The 21,726-nt window shown below is 36.7% G+C and overlaps 3 protein-coding genes across 5 annotated transcripts; 1 reads left to right on the top strand and 2 right to left on the bottom strand.

The window, feature by feature from the left end:
* The first annotated feature begins 4,757 nt into the window (after positions 1–4,757).
* On the top strand, positions 4,758–7,291 carry LOC129791172 (serine/threonine-protein kinase dyf-5). Its single transcript, XM_055829207.1, has 3 exons — positions 4,758–5,032; positions 5,132–5,638; positions 6,374–7,291. The coding sequence occupies exons 1-3, from the start codon at positions 4,877–4,879 to the stop codon at positions 7,268–7,270; spliced, it is 1,560 nt and encodes a 519-aa protein (XP_055685182.1). The 5' UTR covers positions 4,758–4,876; the 3' UTR covers positions 7,271–7,291.
* A 2,170-nt stretch (positions 7,292–9,461) lies between these two features.
* On the bottom strand, positions 9,462–12,380 carry LOC129791177 (uncharacterized). 2 transcript variants are annotated; one of them, XM_055829223.1, is made up of 2 exons: positions 12,215–12,380; positions 9,462–12,146 (listed from the first exon to the last, which is right to left on the bottom strand). In XM_055829223.1, the coding sequence occupies exons 1-2, from the start codon at positions 12,291–12,293 to the stop codon at positions 11,458–11,460; spliced, it is 768 nt and encodes a 255-aa protein (XP_055685198.1). In that variant the 5' UTR covers positions 12,294–12,380; the 3' UTR covers positions 9,462–11,457. The 2 variants fall into 2 exon arrangements, with proteins under 2 accessions (XP_055685198.1, XP_055685200.1); XM_055829225.1 differs by having other exon boundaries at positions 9,753–12,135; positions 12,215–12,333.
* Positions 12,381–13,579: 1,199 nt separating this feature from the next.
* LOC129791170 (cytochrome P450 4d2-like) lies at positions 13,580–21,012 on the bottom strand. Of its 2 annotated transcripts, none has more exons than XM_055829206.1 (3): positions 20,867–21,012; positions 19,344–20,772; positions 13,580–14,463 (listed from the first exon to the last, which is right to left on the bottom strand). In XM_055829206.1, the coding sequence occupies exons 2-3, from the start codon at positions 20,566–20,568 to the stop codon at positions 14,126–14,128; spliced, it is 1,563 nt and encodes a 520-aa protein (XP_055685181.1). In that variant the 5' UTR covers positions 20,569–20,772; positions 20,867–21,012; the 3' UTR covers positions 13,580–14,125. The 2 variants fall into 2 exon arrangements, with proteins under 2 accessions (XP_055685181.1, XP_055685179.1); XM_055829204.1 differs by having other exon boundaries at positions 19,344–20,769; positions 20,867–20,996.
* Between the last annotated feature and the right edge of the window lie 714 nt (positions 21,013–21,726).

The raw sequence follows: 21,726 nt of genomic DNA, 5'->3' as shown, positions 1-21,726 counted from the left end.
TGTGTGCAGATTTTTTTTTGCATCCTCAAACGGTGTTCCAGGTTTTGCCCCCTTTCTACACACAACCACCCCCATGACCCGCATATTTTTTATACCAAATAATATTTTCCAGCATTTTTTCAATATCCTGTGAAAAAAAAATCATGAAAAAAAGTTGATGGAAAGGATTAAATGCGTGTGTAGGTAATGTGCCGTATGCGAAGGATGATTTAGTGCGGAATAGAGCTCACCAGAAATCAATACATAGATTTTGTGAACAATACGGGGGTTTGTTTTGTAACCCACACCCTTTTCCCTGGGGGAAAATCGAATGACAGGTATATACCTTCAATGTATTCACCTCTTTTACAGTGACTTAGTTTGTGTGAATCATGCTGAAGCCCAAGTATTTTTCTCAGGTCGTAAAATTGTGGCAAAAAAACATTTAGAAGTAGGTGAATGTGTGGCAAAGTGGAACTGTGAGCGATATATATTTTGCTTAACATACCTAACATGATTTTTTTCATGACTTTACCTTTCCATAATGAGCTAATTATTCAGCCATTAGAATTTTTAGTTATTTTGTTTAGTTAACCCGAATGTGTTCAGGGAGTTTTTTCTTTAATTTTCATTCGAAAATCATAAAGAATAATTTATTTTCAGATTTATTCTTGTACTGTGCAAAGGTCAAATGTTAAAAATTAAAATAATTTTTACAAAATATCATTCTAATTTACAATTGAATTGAAACTTTAAATGATGCGAAAGTGGAAAAGTCATATTCAGGCACCAAAATCAGATTTCTAAGAAAATTTCTCCCAGGAAAATTCCTAAAGAACAATCAGTTTTTTCTGCTTAGAATGCTAAGCACTGAAGTTAGAACTTCATGAGTGTAAGAATGCTTAAATTCAAATTTTCGCTCAGAGAGCACTGGTTTTAATTTTTGTATTACTTTAAAATGTTCTAGATAAATCAATTCTGAAAGAAAATTCTTTAAATGTCACGGAAAAAGTTTTCAAACTCTGTTTTGAACTGAATACATTTGATTTAAAAAAAAAAGAAATTTTTGAAGCCTAATTTGGCTTAATTTGGAACTCAAAGGCAACAAATAAAATCTCCTTAGCGTAGGCACTTAATGGACTAATCTGGGTTAAAAGTGGCATTTCGGACACTTTTAGTCCTTCTTCAGGGTAATTAATTAATCGAACCTAAACCTCATGAATGAACAAATATTCTCCAAATTAATACAAGACTCCACTTCTTTATTACTCAACATCCTTTTTCAGTTTTTTTTGTTAATTCTGATATTTGGCCTCTATTTTCTACGAAAAAATCACGAGAGCACATCAATTCGACTCTTTATTTAGTTTTAGACATGCATACATAAATCTCTTCTAGTTTGTTTTAGAATATATTTTTTTATACATAAAAACTAGAAGATAAATTTTCCAAACCTTTGTATTTATTTAAACTACCTACTACCCCCCATTTATCGCGGGAAAAATGTAACAGAGCTTTTTTTCACTATATGTAGTCCATATACAACAAAAACGATATGTGGGTGTAAATTTATGATGCAAGGATTTCCGAATGAAAAAAAAAAAGAATTGAAATATGTGAAAACAAATTTTGGGTTTTCTACCTAAAATTTTTATATTACCTATGCACATATTAATAGAGAAAATTATTCTCATGCCAGCAAAATCTACGTAAAAATTATGAGTTTTATGCTTGTTCAAACGGAAAAATTAAAATGCGTGAGCTTTCCCATAAATCGAACGTATATAGGTAAGCGCTTTTTGGGGCAAAAAACTTTTCATTCTATATTATAATTTTTGGAATTTAGCCAAATTAATTGGTGGTTTGCTATTACTTCTGCCAGCACCCACAATTAAATTTTATCGATATGCTGTGATATGCATATTGGTGGGGATATTTTGATAAATGGCATAGTAAACAATTTAACATAACAATTAAGGGAGAGAGAGAGAATTGTGCAATAGAACGGAAATCTCCATTATATTGTGCAATATGTTATGTACAATGTTGCATATCTTCTAAAATAATGCTTGATGTCCTTTTGGTTGAATTTCCTTGTGGGTGAAATTCTTGGTTGTGGTTCTTACATAATTAGATGCTCAGCTGGGAAGCAAAAGCCGCCAAATATCGATTACACGTTCACCTGCCGGAGGGAGTGGATGGCATGTGAGAGACTTAATTGTTCAAAATTGAATTTGTTGGCCACCTTGGGGGAAAACATTCACTGCAAGACGGTGGATTTTCTCTAATAATATTCTGCTTCCCACAGGGAGCAAGAGAGAGAGAGGTTTTCCTGTTAAAAATTTCACCTCACGTCATTAATTAAGGATTTCCCTTGAATTAAGAGGGCAAGAGGAAAGATGAATATGTGTGGTAAATAATACACTCTCTGTGTCCACATAAATTATGCATTCTCCCATGAGGAAGATGACGGGAGGAGGCAGGGGTGGGTTACACAGGGTGGGTGCTTTGTGGTGACTCTTGGCCAAACAATATATTGAGCACAATTCTTTTGGGCATGCGTCATTTATTGTAATTTAGAGGTTGTGTTGAAAGTCAGTTACTTAGAAACGGACTCGGGTACAATAGAAAAAAAAATGCTTTTCTTTTTAGTTGAGGAAAAAGCTCCACTAAATATTGGCCAACGTCCACCAGACACTTGATCATATCTTTTAGCGTAATGTACTCTTCACTGTACATTCTGTGTCGCATATAAATTCCCACTTTATGTGACTCCTCTCTCACAGCATTAATTACACACCCCATCCCCCGTGAGGTACCTTTTTCTCAACGCCAAACAGTGGAAAGTGTTCTTAGTTTATACAGTTTTTTTTGTAGTTTCCCATCCGTCGTATCTCACCTCTTTCTATTTTTTCTGTGCTTCCTCAATTGCCCCTAAATTTGTTCACTTGCCCATCCACCCACAGCGCATGTAATTTTAAAAAAAAATACCTTTCTCCGTACACGAGTGAAGAAAAACTTTCATGGAGTTTTCCCAGAGAGTGAAATACATAGCTTTCGGTTTGGGTAGCAGCCAGAAAAAAAAGGCGAGAGGTCAGGTATTTGCTAGCCATTTAATTCAATTTTGCATCTCAACATTGCACAACATGGCACAAATTGGTTCCATGCAAATAATGTGTTCAGATGCACACACCAATTGGGAAATATTTTTCACATTGAACAACGCGGTTTTGTGAGCACCTTTCATTTGCTCTATAGAGGGTGGTTCACATATCTTTCAGAGTATAGGTTGGTTGAAATAAAAATGGTAAAAGCTCTGTTGCCTGGAAAGGCAGTAAAAGCTCCTTTCTTTGATAAACATCAGCCAAAAAATAATTATTTGTCTTTGGTGTTTAAAACTCTAGGAGCTTTCAGGTTCTTAACTGTGAGATTTAATCCTCTATTTTTTTTATGTTTCTTTGCAAGAAATTTTAAGGAACGTTTTCTAGCTATTTCTGGGAAAACTTTGGGGACTTAATTGAGTATTAAATGGATACTAAACTGTAGGGGATTTTGGTTTTATTAATTTTCTTGAAAATAGAGCTCCATAGTAATACATAGCAATTTTTATTAAAAATTTTAAAGCTTAAAAAATTTTCATCACAGTAAAGAAGAAAGAAAACGAAAATTCAATTTAAGAATTAATTTCTCTAACATTTTCCACTTCTTGTCAATTTATCTCATTCATTTTCACTTGACGTCAAATGTAAAATACATCCAAAATATATTTATTTATTCATTCCCCAGTCCTAAGGTTAAAGAAAATCCCCCGAAAAAAATAATCTCAAATTATCCCCTCACTGTTGCTTTTCGCTCCATTCGCTAAAAGACCTGAAAAAATTGTATTTAAAAATTCACGAAAGTCCCTTTTCATTTTTATTGGAATCGGCGAAAAACGATATTTTGCAGGTGGCACACAAAATGGTCATGAATTAGGAATGAGTTGCCGTCTGGGTTGGGGAGGAACATTTTGTGCAGTTAGCTACCTCTTTTTATGTTTTTGCTGTCCTGTAACCAAGCACTTTTCATGTTGTGCAATTCCATATACACGAGCCGTAAAGAGAGAATCACGTTGAAGGAAATTTTTCCTCAGCACTATCTCCCGCGCGCATTTCTTCAGTAAAATATAATTTTTCCATCCCCCACCCCACGTCGTGTTTTTTAGCTTCATAGAAAATTCATTAAACTTTTTTTTCTTGCCACTTTGAGGGAGAAAAAAAAAGAGATTTTCTGCTGTCGTTCGATTGACAAGGTGGATTTCTTCATAATCAGCAATCTGTAAAATTCCTCTTGGGAATGGAGAGTGGTCGTGGGAGCGAAAGCTCGGGGTTGAAAGATGCCTTATTTGTGAAATGATCTCGGAGAAAGTTTGGGCGGGGTTTGGGGGGGGGGGGTGGTTTTTGGAGTGATGCTGTAAATCTCAATTTGGCAACTAATTTAAAACTTAAGCATAATTTATGTTCTACGTGGTATTTTTTCTTCTACTACGTACGCAGCGTATGGCTTATGGTGGGTGTGTGGGCGAGTGGATGTTGAGTTGATCTTCGAGCAATTTTGCGGATGAATCTATAAAACATAAATTCGTAGTAAGACAGGGAATCCCTTGTTGCAAGAAATCTTCTCTTTGTATTTTGTCCTTCCATATGCTCCGCATATGTATGTACATAATAGTGGTGGATGTTTCATCCCCCAAGTGAGATCCTTTTGTGGGTTAAATATGGTTTGTTTTCTTGGTTGGTATCACTCAGCAGTGTTGAAGCTACAAATTTTAATGGAGATGGTGAAATGGACACTCCTATGAGGGATATAAAATAATGTGGAAGATGGTGGTGTGAGAAAAAGCAATATAGTGAAAAAGATGAATCGGTACATAACACTAAATCAACTTGGGGATGGAACTTATGGCACTGTTGTCCTCGCACAGCGTAAGGACACCGGCGAGAAGGTGGCCATTAAGAGAATGAAGCGAAAATACTATTCGTGGGAGGAAGCGATGAATTTGCGAGAGGTCAAGGTATGTTGCGATAGACACGCAATAAAGACAAATATTTGATCACGCTGACTCCATATTTTGGGTAAACACTAATTTATCGTTCATATATCACCCACGCAGTCGCTCAAGAAGCTATCGCATGCAAATGTGGTAAAATTGAAGGAGGTCATCCGCGAGAATGACATCCTGTACTTTGTCTTTGAGTACATGAAGGAGAATCTGTATCAGCTGATAAAGGATCGTGAGACGCACTTTCCCGAATCCACCATTCGTAATATGCTCTACCAGGTGCTAAATGGGCTGGCCTTTATGCACCGCCATGGCTTCTTCCATCGAGATCTCAAACCTGAGAATCTCCTCTGTTCAGGACCGGAGTTGGTGAAGATAGCTGACTTTGGTCTAGCACGTGAAATCCGTTCACGTCCACCATTCACTGATTACGTGTCTACACGATGGTACAGAGCACCTGAAGTCCTCCTGCACTCAACCAAGTATGGGTCAGCCATTGATCTCTGGGCTGTTGGATGCATCATGGCTGAACTGTACACATTCCGCCCACTCTTTCCCGGTACCAGCGAAGTAGATCAACTATTTAAGATTTGTTCCGTTTTGGGAACTCCAGAGAAGGTAAGTTGAATTTTCTAACAGATTTTCCTCAATTTTCACGGAAGTTCCTCTTAAAGGAATTATGTTTTGCTTAGAAAATTTTCCTTTCTCCCCATATTTTCTCAAATATTTCTATGCTAAATTCCAAAGGGGATTAAATTTCTTGTCCCTCCTCAAGCTTGTGAAGTTATCACATTTCTCCCAACAAAAAGAAAATCCTTCTGTGCTATGTATAAAATGATAATAAATTTTAAAGAAGCAAAATGGTTATTTTCAGACTATTTTTGAATATTTAATATTCTCGAAAAGGGGCTAATAATTCTTCTAAAATTAGAAAATTGATTTTTACAAAAAAGATTTTTTTAGTAAAGCTTTCAAGCTCTCATACAAAATGGGACAGTCGATATATTTTTAAAGCTTTCAAAGCCATCAATTCAATTATTCATAAATTATAGGTATCAAACACACAAATTATGTACAACATTTAGCTGTAATATGTGGAATTTTAAAGCACCTCTTCCATTGGTTATGATGCTTCAGTTTAAATGAACTTTAATTAATTCCCCGTCGAATGGAAAAGTTGTTTAATGGCCTTTTGGAATTTGGATATTGATTGAAAATTTGTATTTTGGGGAATATTTTTTTTTGTGTGTGGAAAACTCATCAAAATCACTTCATTTCCCAAATAAGTACTCACAACCATTTGAATCATTGATAAATCATTGGTTTGTGTTTTTCCTCTCTCTCTCAATACAGGATGACTGGCCAGAGGGTCATCGATTAGCCGCTGCAATTCACTTTCAATTCCCAGCATGTTCAAAAATTCCCCTTGAATCCATTGTTAGTCGTGCCACAGATCCAGCACGCCATGTGCTGGAGGATTTCCTCAGATGGGACGCCGAGAAGCGTCCCACGGCTCAGCAAACGCTCAAGTATCCGTACTTTGAGATGGCCAAGCCGAGACCACAGAGCCCGGTGCTGTCCAACTATCGCACTGTGCCATCTTCAAATGTCTCCCAGGGGGATCACTCGCTGGAGAATTGCATGAATGTCACACAATTGCTCGTACCGAAGGTTCATTCCAATAACAATCCCGACGTGCAGCAGGAGATGAATAACCAAGCACGGATGTATTATGTGGGTGAGCCGAAGAAGGTGGTGAAAGTAGCACCGAATGTGAGTGCAGCCAATACGGGTTCCACGGTACAGCTGAAGAATAGTGCGAATCTCAATGGGTTTGGCCCGGTGGTTGGTCAAAATGGTGAAATTAATCTTCTTGGCAATTACAATCAGCGGAAGAATCTGCAGTATGCAAATGGGAATGCCGGTAGCAACAAGTACACCTTCAACAATGCCTATTCTGGTGTCATTGTGAACACGAAACCCACCCAGGGTGGCTTCTACCTCCATCAGCAACCAATTGATACCATCCTCGATTCAGATTCGGGCCTTGGTGATGCTCCACGTGTGTACAATGCCTTCTCGAAGCAGCGCAATGTACTGCCCGTTGTGAATGGCGATGCCATCGTAAATCATCATCCTGTGGTGACTTTCAAGTCCAAAGGGGTCATCCCGACAAATAAGTGGAACGTCGCCATGAGTACGGGTGAGGGGATGGATGACGATGATGAATTAGACAAGATTCTTGGGTAAGTTCATTTTCATACATATACATACATACATATACCCCCACTTAAGAGTTATGGATATTTAAATTTTATGCTAAATTGTTGATGCTCAGACATGCACTGTTTGCATAGAAAAAATAAAATAAATTCACCAGAAAATAATTCTTGGCTTGAGCATGCCTTTAGCATAATAATAATGGTAGAGTTCATTCTCTTCTTTAAATTATTTAAAGAAACGTTTAATTTTTATTTAAAAAATAACAAGAAAGTCCTATTGAGAAGAAGAAAAATTCATTTAATTTATTAAAAGAAAATAAACGAGCAGTAAAATGATTAAAAACCAAAAATTAATTAGAAAGAAAATTGTCTGAATTTTCCAAAGATAAATGGCACATAGTTTATTTGGAAGATACCTACCCAGGCTACCTACATACATACATATGTTGGAATTTAATGAAAGCTCTATGAAGATATTTTTCACAATTTAGTATGACACATTCGGGAGACTTTCATGGAACATGCGGAAATCCAGGGATGAAAGATTCGGGAAAGATTTTTCAGGATGCCTCACAGCATTGAAATTGGTGAGAAATTTGCACGAGAATTGATGGGTGAAAAATCTGCAAGAATATTACTCGGGGCCAATATGTTTCATGATAAAAAGTGATTTTTCTCACAAACTCCTCGTGTAGGTGAAATATAATTTTGGCCATGGGATATTCAATTCAAGGGTCGGTGTGGGTGCTGAAAGGACAAATTTGCCGGTATATACATAAGTATGCCACCCCACAAGTAAAGTGAGGGATTCTCAAATGGTCTTCGCAAGATGATAGCACCAAGAGAGAGGCCCAGACAGTTATTCACGAGATTTATTGCAAGTTTCTCGTATCGTGCACGAGATATTCGAATTGATCGTCATAAATTAGAGTCAGAGTTCCTCTGGTCTGTCTCGCTCTTCACCCATGTAGTAAAGTCATAAATATTTTCTCTCACAGCTAAATTCTTCCTACTGAGAAAATGTATACGTACAGCACCCCGCTCTTGGCCTTTCTGTGCCAACTTTTCGTGTTTTACAATTTTCCTACAGCTTCCGCCAGTACAGGGTATCTCACCCACGCAATCTTGCATTTTAGATTGCACTGCTTTTTGCATTATAATTTCCGTCTGACTATCGATTAAAATATACATAACACCAGGACAATGCTGCCGTACACTATATGGTCAAAACTAGGAGAGATTTAGAAAATTTAATACACCGAAAAAATCGATCTTTTGTAAGCTTTTAAATGACTTTCATTCCTCTCAATAATTCGTCATGTTGAGGGAGTACAAGAATATAAATTCAAGCAGCAATCAACTTGAATAAATAATGAACATTATGTATTATGCGATATTACATATATCTTTCATTATCTATCTTTTATTGTTAACGGTGTGAGATTGATTTTCTCCGCAGGGCGTAAATGACACAAAAAATAACGATTGTTTATCATAACCTTTGACATTAAAAGACTGAGCATTTGTGGGAGAAATTGATAAGAGCTATGAAAACATCAGACCGAGCATAATGAGGAGAGTAAGACGATGCAGTTAATTTTCAGTCGAGAGAGTTTCATGAATAAATGTGTGAGAATATAAAATACATGAGTTTTGTTAATTAAATTTTGGATTTAATGTTCAACAAAAAAAAACGTTGGAAAATTCTAAAGTTAATTTAGGATTAAATAAAAGAAAAATAAACGTTAAAATTTAATAATTTTTTTAGCTTAAGCTTTTCTGTGGGTTCTTAAATGAAGAAAAACTTTTAATGAGGGTGTTACTTTAACGACTCTAGTAATTTTTAGTCAAAGAAAAATCGGAAAGGCAGTCAGAAAATGAAAATGAGCATTTTTTGCCATATAGCGACGCTTTGGTAAATTTATTGTCAAAATATAATCAGTTTCTGTCTAAAAATGTTACAAGTTCCAAAAAAATTTCTTTTCTTTAAAAAATAATAGATAGAAAATTATTTTCAGGCTTTAAATCACTTGGAAAAATATAAAAAGTTATCTTTCAAGATTAAAAAGAATAAAATTGTGCCTTTTGAATTTTTTGATAAATATTTTCCAATTTTTCTTGGATCTATAATCATTTTAATCTATTATATTCCCCCTGCTAATATGTATTAGATAATAAAAAAATGATTTCTCTTTTACCAAAAATTATGCTTGTTTGACTTTTGATATTAATCTCATTTTATTGGTATAACAAGAACATTTTATTTCAATTACAAATGATAATTCTATCGAATAATTTTTTTTAACTGCACCCTAGCACGCAATACATAAAAAACTTAATTCTTATTTACAAATATAAATTCACACATTACTTGTACACGCTGTGTAGTCTTTTAAAATGCAATTTCTTGTAATTTTTGCCTTTTATCGCCCATTTTATCCTCACCAAAGGTTCTCTCGTGGAAATTAAGTTTTTCGTTCAAATAAACAATTTCTGGTACACGAAAATAATTTCATTTCAAGTTGAATATTTAATTTAATACAAAAGGTAACTATGCTATATGCTTCCGTGATAAATAGGTGTGCCGCACAAAATCTGAGCAATGAAAACAACGTAATTGCTCCTGAGAGAGTCATACAATATTTCTCTTTTAGGTCAAGGTATTTCATGACCATACCAACATTCCTCTATATTGCATGATATTCATTTTATTTAAAATGATACCCCCGAGGAATTTATAAAATTTAAGGATAATGAGCAACATTTTCAAAAAACTTTTTCCTTAATTGTTTTTATGTGTGAAGGGGGATGGGGGGTTTGTTTTTGTTTCTGCTGAAGGTGCATTTTGTATATATGTGTGTATAGCTATTCACCCCTTGGTGTGGATAGGAAGAGATTTCATGGATATTTTCCTGCGGGGAAATCGATATGGGATTTACTGGGTGGGGGAGAATTCTACGTAGCAAAAGGACGAGGAAAATCCCACATAGATGTTTAAGAGATAATTTAACCGGAACTATTTGACTTGTTTGCAGTTTAATTTGGTCTTTTGTAGCACAAATCGATTGAAAATGTGAATTTCCCACGAAAAAGGGATTTAATTGCTTCTCGGTCTTTTCCTACCTCCCAGGCACAGAAAGAAGAGAAAAAAATTAGCGACCTAACGTTGGGTTTTATATATATTTTGTATTTCTAATTCCATGTTTTTTGGGCCCATGATGATGATGATGGAAAAAAAAGAAGCAAGATAAACACAAAGAGAGTTCGAGGGGATTACCATCAGAAACCTCTGTCGTCGATTAAGCTTGAGGATTTATTTGGGACGGTATCCTTGGGGAAGGACAGCAGTGGGTCCAAGTATCCCAACACTGTGCCACTTGCCAAATCCAACAGCTATCGCAATAATCTCGTGCTGAATGGACTATTTGAGGACGATGATGGACGAAGTGCGTCCAAGAGGAGCCACTACACCAATCATCACCAAGAATTTGTGGTCAACAATCGAAACAAGTGGGAGAAATCACCTTATTTCCCCAACATTTTTATCCGCTATACGGGGGACAAACCTATCAAATTAATTCTTATCTCATTTCCAGGTCCTTCTTGAATCATCAACCATTCCGTACGAATGTACCCAATGAATACCATATCAATGGGGGTGTTAAGGCATTCCCGTGGGAGGAAGGTGGACGTATAAATGACGGTAAAAGTCTAAGTTGGATTGTCCGTGATATAAGTATATATATTAGCATGATTTATTGGTCATCTGTATTCAATGCCTAACCCTACGCCTTTTCCCTTTCCACTGCCTGTTTTACTAAAGGTTTCGAAGGTGGTGTTGTACCTACCAAGAGGGAGACCAACAATTCAAACATTAGGACTGATTGGACAGCAAAGTACCTGAATAACTGAAATGTGGATGTTGGTTTTGTGGAAAATTGTTGCAAATTGACAAAATCTGTGATATACATCTCATTCTAATTTTGTATTAAACCCTCCACCCCCAAGTATTTGGGGATTTAGATTTTCATCCACAATGTGACCCATATTGAGTTGTAATTAATCATTTGTAAAATGTGTAAAAAAATGGAACATGTAATGGTTGGTTTTCCCCATAAAAAAGCGACACAAATAGATAAAAAAAAAGCTCTTGATTTTTTTTTCTATTGTTGAAAGCTTTTGCAGAATATTCGATAGGTCGTAGGTCATGGCGATTTATTCTTCTGCTTTATGTTGCTTCAAATGAAGGCACTCGAGTTTCTTGTGCAACATCTCACGACGATGCTTCTTCTCCGGATCAACAGTAGACATGCAAGCTCCATCAGTCTCATCGGCAGAATCACTTTGTTGCTGGAGATTTGTGTCTTTAAGATGCCGAATTTCACGCTTTAGCTCTTTAATTTCATTCTCCATACGTTCGTGCTCTGCCTCGAGAAAATCCAAACTCTCCAATTCGAATTCCAACCCCTCAATTACATCGTATGCCTCATCGAGTTTCTCCTCCAGGCTGTTCACCTCCTCACGCATGTGGTCGGTGGTGGTGTGGCTGGCCCGCGTTAGATGGGTTGGAAGGTCAGAGAGACCACGGATAACTTCAGGACGTGATTTGAATGCCTTCAATTCATCCGCCTGCATTTTCACCGTATTTGTCTGACTACGAATCATCTGTTCCATCTTTGCGATTTTCTCACCTTGACTCCGCAATCTCTCCGACAATCTATTCACATTTTCCTTCAACTTCTGATTCACCTCATGCAAATCATCTCGTTGCTTCGTCACTGCCTCCAAATCAAGTCGCAGCTGAAGATTAATTGTGGAATTTTCCATATTTTCTCGCCTCAAATTTACACAATCAGCATTTAGGAGTTTATTCTCACGAAATAGGGCGGTGTTCTGTCGAGTAACTTGATAATACGCCGAATTAAGAAAAAAAAATTTAATCGGATTTTTTTCTCCTTAAGAGGATACTCACCTTTCTCAGCTGTAGCCAGGAGTTCCTTGATTTTTTGATTGAGCCTTAAAATTTCTCCTTCGTACTCATCACTGTTCATTGCAGACTTTTTCACGCACTTTGGTTTTTTTTATTCCCGTATACAAAATTCTCTGTTCAATCACCTGTTAACTTGAGTACCTCTCTCAGTTGCCCCATTAGCTATATCTTATCAGTTTCAATTTATCAATTCCACGACGTCGTGGTGTGTTGGTGTGATAGCAGAGTATCGACGAAATGTGGTCATTTGGAGAGTTTTCCAAGACACAAGGATGTTGGGAACTGTGACGATTTCAGCGAGTTTTCCACGAGTTCAGGCACAAAATTCCGTCTAAAGGATTTATCCAAAGTGAAAAGGGATTCGAAAATGCATTCGGAATGGTCTAAGGGTGCATTGGGTACGATGAGAGCGGTAGCACAGTGCTAGAAAGGATTCAGTTGAGGCACAGAAAATCACCTCGTCGATGGTTTAGCCAGGACATGGGTTCCCTTTTGCAAGGAATTTCATTGGGTAAAAGGGATAGGGTGAATATATAGCGAGGGTTGAAATTTCTATATAATAGGGGTTGAATTGTAACGTATTTTGGATGAGTATGAATGATTAGATTTAGGGGAGTGGAAAATATCCTCCAGGGAGGGTAGTTTGGAATTTCCAGGGATGTTTTTACCCCCTCTACAGAGGAAAATGGAAGGGATACGGAGTAGAGTGGCCAGGTGTCATGCTCAGAAAGTCTCCAAAAGGACAGCGCAGGGCACGATAGCCCCACCATGAGTTTCAAGTGCATTTTATGCGATACTTCTTGGGTGGGAACAGCAACAGCTACTCGTGAGGAAGATAGTGATGTATGAACTCTTGACTTTAAGACGAGGAGCATAATTTTTGAGGACAGACACTTGATGTTCGCTGCCACTCATAGCACAATATTGTCGTATACGTGCGGACAAACATAGGGAGAATATAGGTTTTGCACCAAATGGTGCGCCATGCGGAGGGATTATTCTTCCGCAGGCATTCTTTCACATCCCTCAAAGTAGGACACATAAGTTTATGCAATATCACTTTACTCACCACCACCACCAACTTGACATTCCCTGATAATGATGAAGCCATCAACAGGCTACAACTATAATTCCGTGCAAACATAATAACGAAAATGCACGCTAATGGAATAATATTTGTTTAGGACAAACACTCTCGTCTCTCCTTTGGGTACCTTACCTTATGTTTCTCTTGAGAAATACATTACGTTTTCCTTACGGCATCCTCCGTGCTATATATACGCCTCTATCTGTATGTATATTTGTATGTATGCCCATTGAAGGAACACATTAAGTACTCACAGTGTGTGCCACTTAAAATAATTAATTTATTTTCCTTTATGCATTGAACAATCTTCAATCTCATTTCCACATCATCTCATTGTTCCAATCATCGCGTGTTGTCATCCTTTTTCGGGGACTGCATGTTACAGCATCAGCAGCATCCATTGTATGTATATAGCACCTCTCTCTGGTACATTGAGGGTGGTAAAGGGGGTGAATAAAAAAAAATCTATGGGACTATTTGAAGTGCAGAGAAGATAATATAGGGGTAATCGATTATATCAGCTCACACCGGGGTGGTGTGGTCCCCACAATTGCCACTCTCTTGCCAAAACCCATTCATTTGGGTACCCATCTCACTTACATATATACCCACCCACATTAAAAGCAGAAATGTGTAGAGACACTTCAATATATATAGGAGCCATCTCATCCACCCCTCCCACCCCTGTGTGAAAGCCCTAACGAAAATTGTGCACCAAGTGCACAAAGAGACTTAAATATCCAATCCCCCTTCCCACCCACCCCCGCCCCATCAACCGAGACTCTGGTGGAACATAAAAGTGGCAATTAATTCCTACATTTGAGTCCCAGGTGAACACCATTCTGGGACCGAAGCACAATTTCCGCAATTATTCGTGGCTCCGGTCCACAGGGTAGCAATTCAAAGTGACTCAGCACTTTTGAGAGCATACTCTTAATCTCAAGCATCGCGAACTTCTGACCAATACAATTTCGCGGTCCTGCAGAGAATGGTACGTAGGAAAATGGATTTGTAATCTCAGTACTATTTTCCATGCTGAAACGTTCGGGCTTAAAGAGTTCCGGTTCGGGATATAAATTTGGATCGCGTCCCATAAAATAAATTCCCATTGTATAATTGCAATAGGCAGGAATGATTTTTCCATCTGAAATGAAAAATAATATTGTGAAGAAGAGGATTATGGAGAAAAAAAAAGAAAAGAATTGAAGAGAGTCGCCACCGAAATGATTACAAAAAGGGGACACCCAAACGAATGAATCCTTTTAGTGAAATTGTTTTTGTAATGCCTTCCTCCCGAAAAACCTATATCCACCAACCAACTCTCATGGCTACCGCATAAAATTGGGTCCATGATGGGATCATGTGTAGTGTTTGAGTGGTGCAGTGTGGAGGAGGAATTGTGCTGATTTTCGTGCAGCAGCACCCCCTAGTACGCTGAGAAGGGACAAATGAATGTACCCAGGGAAGAGTGTTTGGTGCATTTGCAGGGATTGGGATTCTTATGATGGCACACACACAAATATTAACCTCCCTCCTGCTGCTGAAGTGAAATAAAGCTTGTGTACAAAAGCGATAAGCCTTTATGCAAAGCCATGCAAATTCATCCAAAGATCAAACAAGAAGCTTCCATGGAATAAGAAAATATATAGTACGTATTGGATTTAATAAACTTTCCATGCGGGAGATTTACACCTACATATACTTATTTCACAACAAGTCCTTTAATATTGCGTGTTGTGTTCCCCTTATAGTGATATACAAAGGGTGTAAGGAAAATCTTTCATAATAAAGTAATTGGAATTTCTTTTTTATGCCTTCTTTGCATCTTCACCATCTTCTCTCCACCAAAAAGAGATGGATTGAAAAATCTATATAGAATATAAATTACCAGTGACGTAGTTAGGGAGGGTGTTTAGGTAGTTAAAAACCCTTAAAGTTTATTTTTTTTAAATTAGAAGTAAAAAGTAATTATTTACAGACTAAAAATTATATGGAAGAAATTAAAAAAGGAAATTTTTAATGTAAGAAAAAAAATTAATCGTTAGAATAAAAGTCAGAAGTTTTAATATATACATTGAATATAGAATAAACACCAAACTTCGGAATAAATGTTTAAATTAAAATAAAACTTTAAATTAAAATCACACGTTTGATCAGAAATTTCTAAAGTTAGAAGAGAAACTTCAAAAACATTAAAAAAAATGAATCGTTAAACATTTAACTTTGAAAAAAAAAAAGTTAAATTTTAATAAAACATTTCTAAACGTTAGAAAAGAAATAATCAAATCTCTGAAAGAGACAAAAAAAGTTGGAATTAATTGTCAAATATAAACAAAGAAACGTCACACGTTAAAAATAAAATGTTAAACGTCTGAAAGAATGTGAAGTCTTCGAAAAGTAAGGATAACCGTTAGAAGAGAAAGATCAAACGTAAAAAAATAAATTATCAAACATCAGAAAGGAAATTTTAAACGTAAGAAAACAATTGTAAATCGTTCGATTGATAAAAAATAAAACTAATAACCTATATACCCATAATGTACATCAAATATCGAATAGATTTCTGACTACGCCACTGATTAATTAAATTACCTATCCTACATTTTATAGTTTACCTTGACTACACATTTAAAAGCTTTTTTTTTTGTTATATCCTCGCCTTTCTTAATTAGAAAAATGGCTATAGGAGGGAAAAAACTAAAAACCAAAAAAAAATGAATTTATTGCCAAAGCTTTTTTATGCATGTATGCACACACCTCTATTTCAAATGCAATAGCTGTGCTATTTTGTGCAACAATTTAACAAACGCTGGGGTACCTATGTATGTATACGTAAAGTAAGACCTATACCCCGGGTATAGATGGAAAACTGTGCTGGGATATGTTTTTTTTTTATCTTGGTACCCGCCGTGTATGTGAACAATCAAATCCCCGAATACACTTATTCAATTTTTGAGTTTTTCACGAGGAAAAATGTTTTAAAATTGCCCCCAGAGCAACTTTCGATTGTTTTTGCGGCATCACCCATTGGAAGCATGGAAGTTACACCCCGTGTGCGCACCCCAACCCCGCTCCTACATACCAAGTAAGTTTTATTATTCAGGAAATTCTATAAAAATGGCGAAAGAGTGCGAGAGGTTGAAAAAAAAACGAGTTCTCTCACCGTGCTGAGTGAGTGAATTCACTGACATGGACACATAAATTTTCAATAATAGCATACCTAGCTGGTGACTAGGTGGGTGGGTGGTATGGTGCGGTAGCATAGGAAAATCCCATCCTCGTATAGAAGGAGAATCATTGCACGCCCTGGTCCAAAAATTCACCAGCCAAACTTGAAAAGAGGGGGGCAAGTTGGGTGTGGGTGGGTGAAAATTTAAAATGAAAAATATGGAAATTTTCGCACATTCATCACCTAATCCCATTCAGAGACACACAATGTGCCCGAGATTTTCTTTTGCGATGGTTTGTAGGGTGCTTGATGACTTCATTTGGCAATCGAGTAGCTTGCCCGAGGGAATCATTAGAGAGATTGATGGGATCAATGGATATTTCTTCAGTAGAATATACTTGATACCCGGCGTGATATAATATTGTGCAAATGACTGATAGATCGTCACGCCCTTTCGTAACAATTAAAAAAAAATAATATTCTAATTTCTCTCTCTTTCTCTATACAAATGAATTAATTGAATTTCATCTTGATAACATTATACATAACAACCCTTAGGGCAAAAAAAAAACAAATGTATTTAGTTCCCTTTGAATTTATGAATGCACTTGCGGTTATACAGTTTTAAGTAGGTTAAAAAGGTTGAAAAGCTAAACTAAAGCAATAAAATGTATAGTATTGCTAAGGAGGAAGAAAAGATTTTTATTTGTCTGAAGAACATAACATAAAACACATCGTAAAACTATTATTTGATAGCCATAAAATAATAAATCCAAAAGATAATTTCTCCTTGTTGCAGTTACATTGCTATTTCTTCTGCAATTCGTCACTATTTTGTAAAGTTCTCCTATAGAGGGTGGTTTAAAAGTTAAGGCAATGATTGCGTTCTTACCGCGAATTTATTACAAAAAAAAAACACGAAACTCCGGAATTTTTTTTTGAAAAAATCTCAAGAAAATGTCAAATGTGACAAAGTTAGAGAAAGTCTTTGTGTATAAGAAAGAGTTTTAAAATTTCAGATGTTTAAGTTTATCTTCAACAGTCTAATGAAATTATTTCTTTATTAATAATTACTTTGAAAAGTAATTTGAAAAAAGAATTTTTAGGCATAATAAAAAAAATCAATTCTTATAATTAAAAAAATATAACTACAATTATAGAAAAAATATGAAATATAAGAATAAATATCTAACGTTAGAAGAGAAATGCCAATCTTCAAAAATTAAACGACAAATGACAGCTGTCTTGTCATTTGTCGAGAAATGTCATTATTTTTTTTAAAGATACGTCAATTGTTAGAAAGAATACGTCAAAGGATGAAAAAAATCTAACAATTGGTAAATATTGTCTAACGTTTAAAGAGAAAAAGATCAGTTATTTAAAAAAAAAAACGTCAAACGCTAGAATAAGAGAAAGACGTAAGAGAAAAAAATGTCAAATATTAGAATAAACATCACATCTTCAATCTTGACTCCTTAATTATATATTTTTCTTAATTAATTTTCAGCATTTTTTGAGTAAGAAAAAAATAATAAAATAATTCATTTTCTAAGAATATTTTCTAGCTATACCTCTAAATACTTTTTACAGAAACAACTTTTGAAAATCACAACTGAAATTCCATTAATATACATAGTTCTATCATAGAATAGAACTCTGTTGCCTTTGGTGCAGCATAATACAAATGAATCAAAATGCAATGTATCATTTGGCAATCACAATATTAATGCACTAGAGTGCTTTAAATCAAGACTGGGTTAATTATTAAACCCAATAAATTTGAACAAGACTAATTAGTATAATTAATGGCTTCTGCAATGAGGATTTGTAAATTTGAGAAATTTCAATTCTAACTATCAAAAGATTTCCCATTGAATTGCCAAAATTGCATTTTCTTCTCACTGTGAGATAATGATGGAAAATTAATTTGTGTATTGTGAATTTGAATATTAGCTAAGGATTCACAGTTCCTTGTAAGTTATCTCCAAAACTTATCAACAAAGGACACAACAGCAACATGAAATGCTAAATATGTACTTGTACAACATGTGCCTTCACAATAATTCTATTATTAGCCCCCTGGGAAGAAATTCAAATATCTCCACTAATTAGAATAGAGAGTAGAGTATTTTGCATCAATTAATCAGAACACTTCCGGGAAATTCAATAAAATGTAATCTGTATCGATCGTTTGTAGTGATTGTGGATGGGATATTGGAAAACGTTTTGGTATTTCTGTGATTTCCTTGAAGAGCTCGAGTTTCCCAGCTTGTGCATAATAATTCAAAAGTTTCAGAAATAAATTCAAACGGGGGTAGTGTATGGGGAAGTTGCGGAGGGTACGTGGAAGAATGTTGAAAAAGAAGAAAAATCCTTTTTGCGTGAAAAGAGGGAAAATTGGGAAAAGAAGTTATTTTCTTCCTCACATTTGATGCCCTTCAACTCATGCGTTCTGTGTGCTAAAACTATTACTGACTTATGCTAAATGTAGTGAATTGTTTGTTATTAAATTATGCAAAAGAATAAAATGACTGAGATAACATTATTAAATGTTTTAAAGCTTAAATTGATAAGGAACATCAGCACAATAACCATTCAGCATACAAGACAAGTTTGTGAGAAAAATAATTTTTCGCACGAGTTTTGTGAATTCAAAAAGCGCAAAGCAAATGTACATAGGTAGGTGAGCTTTTGAGATGGTGATTGGAGTGCTTTTTGGGGGGTGGTGGGTGGATTTTGAGAGTGACGTAATGCGGGTACTGGTGAAAATCAACTTTCATAGTGATTGATCGCCCAGATACATCAGGGGATGTGTTTGTGAATGTTTTATCGATGGCATGTGCCTGACAACTCACTAATTTCCATGTCCTCCTCAATGCGACGCCCGTAGATGGGTACAGGTGGATAGAGTCTCAGTGTCTCCTTAATCACGAGATCCATGTACTTGAGGTTCTGGAGATGGCGATACGTGACGGGTGTATTTCTATCCTTGCACAGTACCTCCACAATTTCCTCATACAGCCTCCTCTGCACATCCGGATGCCGTGATATGGCATACAGGGCGAATGTCATTGCGGATGTTGTGGTGTCATGACCCTCAAACATAAAAGTATCCACTTCCTCCCGGATATCCTCATTAGAAAGGGGTTTCCCATCAACTGTCGCCTGCAGGAGTACATCCAGCAGTGCCATGCGCTTTTTCTGATAGAACCCCTCCTCATCCTCACCCCCAGTGCTATTTTTATCCACCACAATTGGCACCCTTCCATTTTCCTGCTCATCCCCCTGCCTCAGCAACTCAATCAACTTCTCTCGGCGCTGCTGAATGATTTTCTCCGTGAAATTGTGCATAATCCGTATACATCGATCATGATCCTTCTTGGCTGATACAAAATTATTGAACAGGAAATCATTACGCTGCCACACTTTAATGAATCTCGTGCTCATAATTTGTGATATCTCCGACACAGCCCTCACATACTCCGAACCCGAATCCGTCTGAGAATTCAACTCAATACCCATCGCAGACTCCGAGATTACGTCGAGTGCATAGAGATTAATGAATGGATAAATATTGAAGCTCTCACCACTGGTGTGCTTCTCCCGTAGAAGCCTCACGAGGGTACTCCCCTGCCGATTGAACACTTCTGTGAATTGCTCGAGAATTTTGAAGTGGAACGTTGGTGTTATTATCTTCCGCCGGGTATGCCACTTTTGTCCCGTACTTATGAGTAGCCCCGTACCCAGCCAGGGTTTCAGGAAGTTGTACAAATTATTCTTCGTAATGTGCTTCGTGCTACTGAGCACCACTTCCAAATCCTTGGGATCCGTTGAGAAGAATGCCACTTGGTACGGGCCAATCCATACCCTAAATAGATTCCCATACTTCCAGATCATGCCCTGGACAAAATCCAAAACATCCTCGGGCTTCTTATTCATGTACATATGCGCATTGCCAATGAGTGGGAGGGTCGGGGGTCCGGGGAATTTTTTTATCAACTCATACCTCCGCCAGTATTTTATGCGAAAGTAAACAGTGGTGAGAGCAACAATTGCCACGAGGTATATTAGGAAAAACATGCTAATTGAGCCACCCCCCAAATCACAATTTCCGCACAAATAGCCGCGCCGAATATCCCTTTTGGTCCTCTGGTGCGGGGTCCGCTCTATATATAGTTCAACCACCCACACCCTCGTTGCAAATACAATCCAAGCACGAGCAAATATGGTTCGACACGGTATGGCTCTGGGGTGCCTCAACTGCTGCTGCTGCTGCTGTTGCTGCTAGTTTGGATGAAAGATAAATGCGAGATAGGCAATGAAGTTTCGCGCGGGAAAATGCATTTACAACAATAATAGTCAATTAAATGGCGTTTACCTTTATTATTAGCTGAATTTTGGGTGCAACAATAAACCTGCCTGTACGCTCTTTCACCGATAAAATTTTTGTGAGTACACAAACTGACCCCACACTCCCGAATGCAAAGCACCGACTGAAACGTTCAGCAGCTCTTGTGGTCTTTCAATGCAAACAGGGCCCCACTATCTCGGGTACACAGAGACAAGCTCAATTCTCGGCAAAAGGGGCACCCAACTCACGCGAATAAAATTGTTCACTGAACCGAATTTTTGTGGTCGTGTGACTTCCCCCAAATGATGCCGCACATTGTTTGAGGTGGCATTGCAGGGGTTAAATGTGCACCCACCAAGAAGTCATCGTGGGTGGAGTTTTGGTGTAATTTCGGGATTACCATCTCCCTAATTACTTGCTCCTCTTTCATTGAGCAAAATCCGGTGTCGAGCATACCATGCCATATATATGTTATACCTATCTGCATTATAAATACGAATTAGAACCTCAATGTGTTATAGTCCCTATATGCTATTAGGTTTTTCTCCATATAGGATTAAAACGTTTTGGATGAGGCTTTAAATTTTTGAAATATTCTTTGGTTACCATTTTACTTCTTCTTTAAACGATTTATTACCCAAGTTTTTGTTATTCTATTTAATGACGATTCTCTAAAATTTTTTCAAACTATTTACTTTCTCCTCAAATGTGCAAAAATGTTTATAAAAAAATTTTATGGGATATTTAAGACATTAAAAGATGACAAAAAGAGTTTAACGAGGTAAAAGCGTAAAAGTTAGTTTTTTTTCTCATCGTTGAACATGTGTAAATTTAATTATTTTCTCAAACAAAAAACCATTATCATGATTAAAGAGTATATTTAACGT

Source organism: Lutzomyia longipalpis, chromosome 2 (assembly GCF_024334085.1).
Source record: "Lutzomyia longipalpis isolate SR_M1_2022 chromosome 2, ASM2433408v1".
NCBI classification, from domain to species: domain Eukaryota; kingdom Metazoa; phylum Arthropoda; class Insecta; order Diptera; family Psychodidae; genus Lutzomyia; species Lutzomyia longipalpis.
The sequence above is the reverse complement of the archived record's forward strand: the minus strand, read 5'-3'. Positions and strand labels throughout refer to the sequence as shown.